Source organism: Dasypus novemcinctus, chromosome 17 (genome assembly GCF_030445035.2).
Source record: "Dasypus novemcinctus isolate mDasNov1 chromosome 17, mDasNov1.1.hap2, whole genome shotgun sequence".
Lineage (NCBI taxonomy): Eukaryota > Metazoa > Chordata > Mammalia > Cingulata > Dasypodidae > Dasypus > Dasypus novemcinctus.
Window position 1 is genome coordinate 97,388,160 of NC_080689.1, and position 11,134 is coordinate 97,399,293.

At 38.1% G+C, this 11,134-nt stretch overlaps 1 gene segment (V, D, J or C); it reads left to right on the forward strand.

Annotated features, from left to right (window-relative positions):
• Window positions 1-477: 477 nt before the first annotated feature.
• Window positions 478-1,075, forward strand: LOC101432591 (immunoglobulin kappa variable 3-20-like). The segment is given in 2 exon segments: window positions 478-536; window positions 717-1,075. Coding segments are annotated over 2 exon segments (408 nt in total).
• Window positions 1,076-11,134: the final 10,059 nt, after the last annotated feature.

Below are 11,134 nucleotides of genomic sequence, written 5' to 3' on the forward strand. Positions count from 1 at the left end.
TAAAATTTAGAATAGACCGAGTAGATAGACCATACGTGCACTATATGCTAATCTATCCAGCGATGTGACTATATTCCACCTAATTTTGGCACCATATTTGTAACATTTAATTAAATTCTGAAATTACACTTACAGATGCATGTATTTTCTTATAAATTTCTTTTGTTTTCAAGATGGGTGCAGTTGACTTGAAAGAGTAAAATTGTGCATAACAGATTTCATTTTTTGAATTGTGCTGAATAGTGTTGAAAGTTGTGGTGTTAAGTTGATTTCTTGCCTTTTGCAGGTGTGTAGTTAAATTTTCTGTGGTCATGGTATTTTTATCTCCTTACATTATTTGTCTTCACAACTCACTGCACAGGTACTTTTGACTTTATACTCCCCATTCATTTGCATGTGCTCCTCGGGGACTTGGTTGTCTGCTCAGGGCTCTATTAATGCAGTTTCCCTGGAGATGGAGACTTAGTACATCAGACGGGTGAGCAAGATGATGTCACATTCCCAACTGCTCTTACTCCTGGTCCTCTGGGCCTCAGGTGAGAGGTTTAGAAGAGTATTATCTTTATAGTTGGAGAATGGTTTTAATATGCAGAGTGAGCAAACCATTTTATCTAAAGCAAATCTGAATATATATGATAAATAAGAAAACCTACATTTAAATAATATTTTACACATTTGTGATTTAATGTACAATCTATGTACTTTTCTGTTTGCAGGTGCCAGTGGGGACATCGTGATGACCCAGTCTCCAGGCTCTGTGGCTGCATCTGCAGGAGAGACCATCACCCTGAAGTGCAAGGCCAGTCAGAGTGTTAGCAACTACTTAGCCTGGTATCACCAGAAACCAGGACAGGCTCCAAAACGGCTCATCTATGCTGCATCCACCCGGCCATCTGGGGTCCCTGATCGATTCAGTGGCAGTGGGTCTGGGACAGACTTCACTCTCACCATCAGCAGAGTACAGACTGAAGATTTGGGAAATTATTACTGTCTGCAGTATAAAAACAATCCTCCCACAGTGCTACAACCTCGAACACTAACCTCCTCCCGAGGACTGCAGGGCAGAGAGTCTTGAAGCATCAGGTGCTTCCTCTTCAAATAGACTTGAATGGTTTTGCTTCCTCCATCAGTCTGAGAAACCACACCCTTTAGGGGACTGTGCCATAGAAATCTTTTTTTCACTTGGTGGGATCAAATGACAGGGGGAATTGACTCTCTAGGCTAGGGTCTTTTATACTTTTTGCCCTGATTCATTGATTCTCTATTCATTGTATCTCCTTAATTTTTAAAATTCATCATTTTCTTTCCTTATCCCTTCCATCTTCTTCCTTCTCTTCCAACATCCTCCACCTCTGGTCCTTCCCAAGATTAAATCCTTGATCCTTCATATTCAAAACTTCCCCTGTGGAAGGTCATTTTCCTCCCTTACTCTTTCTTCCCTGGACACATTGCCATCCAAGCCTTTCTTTTCAGTGTCACAAAAGATGATTTGATTTGCTACTCTACCTTGTTTTTCTATTTAGATAACTATTTTCATTTCTTATTGGCGTCAAATAGTAATTGTGGGTGCCTTAATATACTATACTCATTGAAGAATTCTTAGGTTATAAAGGATGATGCTAAGCCAATGAAATATGTTGATTTCAGTTTGGATATAAAATTTTCCAGTAAGCTTCACATTCCTGCAATTGTCACACTATTTGTATTGTTCTCTTATAAAATTATTGAACAGTAAAACTTGCCAAAAATTAAGTTTTCTATATTGTTATATGGTCTGTATTTACTTCATCTTATTTCCATATATTTGAAAGGACACATATATAATTTTATTCTTTACAGTATTACCTAATGTTGCATATTTCATCTGTTTAAAAATGAAAAAAACAATTTAATTAGAATATATGTATATTTGATGGTGTAAAGCAGTATGGACCTCAGTAAAGTAGGATCTTAAGGTGAATCCATTCGTGGCTGTAACCTATAGTATGTGGAGCTTTTTGAGTAGGTTACTTCAGTTCATGCCTGGGTCCCTGTGGGTCTCAGTCCCTTTCCTTGAGTCTTTTTAAGAGAATGAGATTCAGACAAAGAAGGAGAAAGTCATGGCAGCAAGAATCTGAAGCAATGAAACCTGGAAGTTACAGAAGAAACAAGCAGATATCATCGTGTGTCTTGCCATGTGACAGAGGATTCTAGCATCACTGACAGCTCAACTTTGTGAAAAAAGCATTGCCTGATGATGCCTTGATTTAGACAATTTTCTCAGGCTCAAAATTGTAAGCATGTAAGTTAATAAATACCTCTTGTGGAAGCCAGGCCATTTTTGTCTGGCTAACTAGAACAGTCTATATCTAAATATTTATAGAATAACTGAACATCTGCCTCCTTTTGTAAAGCCCTTTTTCTTTTCTCCATCTCTTTCAGCTATTCTCATTCTTTCATGGCAACTGTCTAATTCTTCAACTTTAATCTTCTAGAAATGTGTGAGAACTTTCCTTGTGAACTCTTTCACCAATTGTCAACTTTCTCTCTTAACATCCTTTGGCACTGAAAGAATTCATGGTTTTTAAGTCTGCTCTAACCTGAACACTTTGGATAAACTTTATTTATTCCTTTATTTATTTCTCTCCTTTTACACCCCCCCCCCCATTTTCAGCTCTCTGCATCCATTTCCTGTGTATTTTTCTGTGTTCACTTGTATTCTTATCAGTGGCACCAGGAATATTTATCTTTTTGTTGCATCATCTTGCTGCATCAGCTCTCCGTTGTTTGCTGTGCCACTCCTGGGCAGGCTGTGCTTTTCTTGCATGGGGTTGCTCTCCTTTTGGGGGGCACTCCTTATGTATTGGGCTCCCCTACATGGGGGACATCTTTGGGTGGCATGGCATGGTCCAACTCACCCCATTGGTCAGGAGGCCCTGGGTTTGAACCCAGCCCCTCCTAAGTAGTTGGTGGATGCCCTATCAGTAGAGCCACATCCGCTTTCCTGGACAAAGTTTAATGAATACATTATTCTCAGTGTGCTGATGGAAATACTCCAGATATTCTGGTATTATTTCTGAAGTTCCTTCATAAATATGTTGGTAGATGAAATTTAGTTTCACCAAATATCCCATCCAACCAGAGAAGAATACACCAAACTCTCTGCCACACAACTGCTTTTTGCTCTTAGTAATGAGAGGTATTTTGATCATTGAATCCATGTCATTCATTCACTCAGGAAACATTTATTAAGTGGTTCCTCTGTCGGTTGCAAAAATCCCTCCTAACATTTTAGTTGATGAGAAAAAACACATATGAAAAATATACACAATGCCATTTTTTAGTGATAGGAAGAAAAATAGGTCTGGGGAGGAGATTGTTGCTTAACAATGAATAACAATTTAAAAGATGAAAATATGTCAGTTAGAAACTGTCATGTAAGATAGTGTGCCCAAAACCAGTATCATAAAGCATTAGCTAGTGAGTTTTTGGTGAGCTGTGTAGTCTGTTCATATGGAGGCCTGATTGACTCACCTGGGCCTACTCTTGGTGTGTAGTTATCTGGCAGGTCCCCTGAGGTCTGTGTGTTCTAGGCTCAGTCATCTTTGATCTCCTTCACTTCCTTAGCTGGCCACATGCTTTGGGTTGACTGCACCACATGCTTTAACCACCTGGCAGACTAATTCTAGATTCCTCTGATGGCTATTTTCATGCTCCAAAAGGTGAAATGAAAGCCCATTTCAGAGTGTTTTATTCCCTGATGGATCAACTACCTCTACCCTGTGCCTTCTTTATTTAAACTTTCCTATTTGACTCCTCCTTCTCCTTCCCATCCTCTGGTCCCTGCTATTGTCCTCAAAATATGATATAAAGGTATAATCCTCGCTAGCACAGGTTCAGACTCTCTTCTGAAGGTCTTTTGTCACTCTCCCTCTTTACTTACTGGACCCTCTGTCGGGGCAGGCACTTCTGCTCAGCATCCCCTGATTGTATTTTACAGGCCTAGCTCAATACCTCAGTATGCATTGAGGCATTGGATCTCAGTAGGATCAGATTTGGGGAAAATTCATTTCTCTCTGTAGACCAGTAACAAGAAAAGAATTTTACTGATTTGAAAATACCCTGGTGGGACAGGCATAGTATAAATACTGCAGACATCCTGATTTCAAAATGGAGAGGATGAAAAGAAGAAGAGAAGCACAGCTCCCAAGTAATTTTGAAATCCTGAAGTTCTGTTAGGTTCATTGCCTGGTGTCATCCCTATGGCCTGTGGTATGTCCTTGGTGACACATCTCTGCCCTCTGGACTTCTGGCTTTGGCTTCTGTACCCAGGTCTCTGGCCTCTGAGCTCATATTTGTTATAACTCTCCCTGCAGAGCTGACCTCTGTGCTATCTGGTATAGATTATATTATATACATATTTTTAATCATTGTCAATATTCCTGTCTGTGTGGGCACATTGTAGATAGGACCTCGAATATGTTATTTGAGGTAAGGTGTGGCCACCTAATTGAAAGGGGGCCATAATTCAGATCATTGGATTCTGTTATAAGCATGAAACATTCATTCAAAGATACAGAATCCACAGCGAGGAGCCAGAAGATAGCAGTCAACAGAAACCAGAAGAGAAAGGAGAGGACATTGCTATGAAAGCAAGGCAGGGAGAGTAGCCAAGGAACCTCAAGGATAGCTGGTAGCCAGCATTGGAATGTTATAGAGTTTGGGGAGAAAGCATTTCCTTGCTGCTTTCTCAGTAGTGGACTTCTCCTAACTTCAAAGCTGTGGACCTAAAAATTCCCAGGGTTCAAGTCATCCCATTCTGTAATACCTGTGATAGCAGTCTGGCAAAACAAGGTATCGTACTTTGATTTCTTCAAAGGTTTTTTGAAAATTCATAGTTTCATCAGTATGTAGAATTTTATAATTCCACAGCGTTCTTAAAATTTGTCCTCTTTTTGCCCCTTTCAGCTCCTTCAGCGGTGTTTTTTATTATATATCATTCTAAAAAATCTTCTGGTTTAGGAGAGCACAAACCAATAATGTGGGAAAGGAGTATGGATACAAAGTCTGAAATTTCATAAATCCTGAGGACCTCTAATAGGCCTTTCTTTTAAATTAGAAAAGTTTGGTTACAACTGGTTTCTATTAGAAGGACATGGTGCTGTACAAGAAACAAGTGTATTAGGATCAAATAAATGGGAACTTTGGAATATTTCCATTTCCTCATAATATCCTCAAATATATTTCTACATATATTCTTTTAAAAATGTGCATAATTTCAGAAAACAGCCAGCAAGATGAGACAGAGGAAGGAACGTCTAGAGTCACCTCCTGCTACAGGACATAGTGAGTAAACATTCAGAGCACTTGAGCTAGCTGATGCACCTGCTTGGGGGCTCCAGGAGACCAGAAGCGCATCCTGCAACATACTTGAAGGAATGGAAGGATGAGACTGCCCATCTGCAGAGAAGACTCAAGTAGAGCACTCCAAGCCACTGAGGCTGGTGCCCATCCTCCACAGTAGGCACAAACCGCCTCGGGAGCTGTTCCGTGGCTGGAATTGAAAACTCCACTTCCAAAAACTGGGGATGAAGAGACAGTTGGGCACTAATTTCAGCTACTGATGAGTAAATTTGGTGAACAAAAATATAACTCTAAGAACGCTAAAGTTTGAAATTGTTCAAGTGAGAAAGAGGCTGGTAGCTGGCATCTTAACTCTGCGCCTGGCATAAGGGGAAGCGGGGAGGACTGAAATTCACAGTGCTGGTGGGGACCTGCTTCAGTCCATGCAGGCCATATTGCAGGTCTAGCCTTGGCCCCAGCCCCACCTCTACAGGGAGGAAGCTGGGGCCTGTGGCAGCCTCTCTAGGAAATTACTGGTCAAGTCTCAGAGGCATTTGATCACCCGAACTTGGCAACGCAAGTCACACTGGGGGAATTCTGTGGCTGGAATTGGAAGCTCCATTCCCAAAAACAGGAGGAGGAGATGTTTGGCCACTGCTTACAGCTACTGATTAGTAAATTTGGCTCACTAAAGTATAACCCTAAGAACATCTAACGTTTGAAACTGTTGAAGTCTGAAAGAGGCCATTTTTGACCCTGCCCCCAACATAAGGAGAAACTGGGCTGAACAAAAATCACAGTTTCTGTAGGAAAAAGTTTATTTCACCAAGATCACCCTGCAAACTTATCCTAGGCTTCAGCCACAATTCTCACAGGGAGGAGGTTGTCGGGCTCTGCACAAGCCTATCAAGGTAACCACAGGTACATTTAGCAGGCGAAGACTGAATAATCGGAAGTTTACCAGGGCAACTGTGGTCTTCTTTGGACCCGAACTGTGTAGATTGTTGTCCACACTTCCACCTCCACCCCTACCCAAGGCAAGGGAGAAAGGGGTGTGAAGCTTCATCAGGTTCTCTGGGCAGCTACAGTTTAGGCCAGCACAACTTGTATTATTCCACAAAGCTGTGACTTTGTCCCGTCCCCTGGCAAAGGAGAAAGTTGGGAGAAGCTTCCTTGGTATCTGGTGCAATGAGGGCAGCTTCAGCCTCCGTATCTTGTAACACCAACTACATCCTTGGCTCCTACTGCACAACCAGCAAGGGAGAAAGGGCAGGAAGCCTGAAATTAATGAGAAAAACTGCACCCAGAATAAATACTCTAGTAAGCCAGATGCCAAGACACAACCAAAAACTACCACACCAAGAAACAGATAGACATGGCCCAGTTAAAAGAACATGATAAGCATCCAGATGACATAAAGGAGTTGAGACAACTAATCATAGATGTTCAAACAAATCTCCTTAATAAATTCAATGAAATGGCTAAAGAGATTAAAGATATTAAGAAGAGATTGGATGAGCACAAGGTAAAATTTGAAGGCATATGTAGAAAAAAAGCAGATCTTATGGAAATTAATGGTGTAAAAAGTCAAATTAAAAAAATATTGGAATCATAATAGCAGATGTGAGGAGGCAGAAGAAAGGATTGGTGAGCTTAAAAATTGGCCTCTGAAAGTGAACATACAAAAGAAAAGATAAAGAAAAGAATGGAAAAAAATTGAACAAAGTCTCAGGGACCTAATGCATGAAAAATCATGCAAATATTCATGTCAGGGGTGTCCTAGAAGGAGAAGAAAAGAGATAAGGGGCAGAAGGAATATTTGAAGAAATAATGTTAGAAAATTTCCCAACCCTATTGGAGGACATAGATATCCATGTCTAAGGAGCCCAATGTGCTCCCATTTGAAAAACTTCAAGTAGACCAACTTCAAGACACACACTGATCAAAATGTCAAATGCCAAAGACAAAGTGAGAAATCTGAGAACAATATAAAAGCATGCAAAAAAAAAAGGGACATCAATAAGATAGAGTGCTGATTTCTCACAAGAAACCGTGGAGACCAAAAGACGGTGATATGATATATTTATGATACTACAAGAGAAAATCTTCCATTCAAGAATCTTATATTTGGCAAGATTATATTTAGAAAAATGAGGGTGAGTCTAGAATATCAGAAATAAACAGAAGTTGGGGGAATCTAAGGAAGAGACCAGATTTTCAGGAAACACTAAGGGGTGTGCTGGAGCCCAAAAAGTGAAGACAGGAGAGAGAGGCCTGGAAGAGAGTCTAAAGTGAAGATTATGTCAATAAAAGTACCAAATGTTAAAAGAATGGTGAAAACAAAATATGGCAGACAATACTCAAATAGGCAGAAATAAATATTACCAATGATATAAGGCACTAGTATTCAGAAAACTGAAACTCAATGTTAAAAGAAATAAAAAACGGCCTAAATAATTGAAAGAACATTCCATGCTCATGCATTAGAAAACTAAATATCATTAAGATGTCTACTCTACTCTGTGTATAGCTTCAATGCAATCCGGGTAAAAACTCTACCAGCATTTTTTTCAATTGAAAATGCAATTATCAAATTTTTTTGGAAGGGTAAGTGGTCCTAAATAGCCAGAACATTTAAAAAGGAAAAGCAACCTCCCATCTCTGGATTTTAAAGCATGTTATCTAGCTATAGTGGTAAAACAGCATGGAACTGGCATAAAGAGAGACACATAGACAAAAGGAATCCAATTGATGCCTCAGAAACAGACCCTCACATGTATGGTCAAGTGATTTTTGAATAGCTTATCAAACCTACACATCTTGTGCAGAACAGTCCATTCAACAAATGGTGCTGAAAGAACTGGACATCTACAGCCAAAAGAAGAAAAAAGGACCCCTATCTCACACTTGATCTGAAAATTAATTCAAAATGAACCAAAAACCTAAAAATAAAAGCAAGAACCATAAAACTTCTAGAAGATAATGTAAGAAATATCTTCAAGACCTGGTGGTAGGAGGTATATTCTCAAAGGAGGTAAGAGGAGTGTAGATATGGGCTACTGATATTTAGTGTTGTAGAAGTTTTAATTAGCTTTACTGTATAAGTGTGGAAATGTATAGAGTGGATGATAATACATAGTGATTAACAGTTATTTTATAAATGGGGTTGTGGCTTAAAATGTTTGTCTAGGGATGTAAAAGCCAATCGACAGAATGCTAGAGAATATTCTAGGAACTGAATAGCACAGTAAACCAAGAGGAGGATGGGAATTGTGTTTGATGGTACAAATGCAAGCGTGTTCTTTGTTAGCCAGGGCAAATGTACATCATTATTGCAGGGTGGTGGAAATGTAGGGAAGCATGGGAAAAATACAGCTGGAGGGAACTATGGATTGTGGTTAGCAATAATAATTATAATATAATATAATAATAATATTATAATATAAAGATGTACTTTATTGATAATGGGCCAGTATGCAAAATGTGTGCCAAATGTACACTATGGAGATGGTAGTAATCAGATGACATTATTTTACCTGTAACAAATATCCTGCCACAGTGTGGTGGGTTGCTAGAGGGATGTTGTTTAGGAATTCTGCACATGTACATGATTGCTTTATAGGATTATGACGTCTATCATAAAAATATATTTAAAAAATATTAACAGGGTGTTTTGGGGGATAATATACCAAATGTAAGAAAATGACCATAATTAGTAGTAAGATTTTGACAATATTCTTTCTTCACATGTAACAATCGTCTCACGACAATGCAAGGTGCTGATAGAGCGTAGATTATATGGGACTCCTGTATGATGTTATGCATGCTTGCTTTGTAAGTTCACAACTTTTCTATACACTTCTTGTTTTTGTATCTTCATATATAAATGATTCAAATATAATAATAGTAATAGAGTAGGTGGGGGAAAATACTTTAGTTAGTAGTAATATATTGAAAATGATCTTTAATAACTAGTTAAAAATGTCTAACAACAATGCAAGGTACTGGTGGTAGGGTGAGGTGCGATAGTCCTGTATGATGTTATATATGTTTGTTTTGTAAATTCATAGTTATTACTATACACATATTGTTTATGTAAGTTTATGTATGAATGATATACTTCAATAAATTAAAAAATGTGCAAAACCTGTAACAATTTCATAGACTGAAATAACTGTTGACTTAATGTTTTCTGTTCATTCAACAGGAAATTTTAAGTGGCATCTCTTTGCTTGATTCAGAGACACTTTGCTACAAAGCAGTATAAAAATCCAAAATTTGGAATATGTGTGTTCCTGAAATAGCACTTGGAAGTTTCCTGGAAGTTTATAAGATAAGACAAGTGGATCAATTCAATATAAAATTTGATTAAAAAATGGATTGAAATCTATTTGTGTAGCTATAGATATTCTTCTTAAGGTCAGTGAAAAATGTCCATCAAGCAACTATTGCTTGTATGATGGATGAGGTATGTATGTCTGATTGAATAACTACAGTGAACTATACATCTTTTTATTTTATATTAGAAAAAATAAGTGAAATGTTACTTAAAATTTAATATCTGATATATAGGAGTATCAGGTATTAAATTTGCATGTCTTCTCTCCATTTCACATATCATTAGACAAGAGGGTCTTCCACAGATCTTTCCAGGATATTCCCATCTCTGTTCCTCATTTCTGCTCCTTGACTGAAGTGATCCATATGCACATGCCTAATGTCTTTTCACTTGCAAAAGTTGTCAATTCTCCCTTGACCTTATCTCCAGGTCATTCTTTCTTTACACTTGATATCTTAATTCTAGCATCTTTTGCAATTTAGACAGGTGGAATATTATCCCAATCATAATTCATAGTTCCTTTTTACTTAACAATATATTTTTTTCATTTTACAGTTTTACCTTTCCTCCAGTAGTTTACATACGTAGCAAGATGAACCTGGGACATGGCATGAACTATTCGCTTGGAAATCTCCTAGGCTAAGTGTAGAAGTTTATTGATTTCGAGTTCTGCTTTTCATACAAAAAACCCTCAGACAGAATTCAGCAATGTTCTGCTTCTATGTAAAAAGATTGTCACCTTGCCTTTTAACGTAATAGTTCATTATTTTCTTTGAGCCCTCAACAGAAGCAAATGTCTATATTTCTACCAAGGTTTTGCTTGAGGAAATCTAGGCTTTATCAGAGGCCTCAAAATTCTTCCAGTCTTTACCTATCAACCATTTTCAATATCACTTCCACATATTTTATATTTGTTAAAGCACCTCCACATGCTTGGTACTAAAGTCCATCAGGATTCTACCACAGAAGACCTATATTAAGAGCCTTATTGCAATGAATAATTTGATTGTTGTGGCTGACTTGCTTCAATTCTCAAGGATTCTAATGAATGTCTTTACTGTTTAAATACCACTTTATTATCTATTTGTGGTAAAATGTCCCTCTATGAGAATATATGGGATGAAATTGGGGGGCCAGTGTTTTGATCCAGTCAATTCTCCCTTCTGAAGTTTTAACTTAATCACATCTGCAGAAATTTTACATATGAGATAACTCATATAGGTTTCCAGGATTAGGATTGTTTTCTAGGGTCTCCTTCAGATGACTATAAACACACAAAAATATATCTTTATTGGATGTGGTTACCAAATATTTTCTCCAATTGAGTAGGTTGTCTTTTCCTTTCAAGATAATGTCCTTAGATGCACAATGAGTTTTAATTTTTAGAAGGACACATTTATCTATTTTTTCTCTTGTTGCTTGCACTTGAGTGTAAAGTCTAAAAAATCAATGCCTAAGACAGGATCCTAAAGA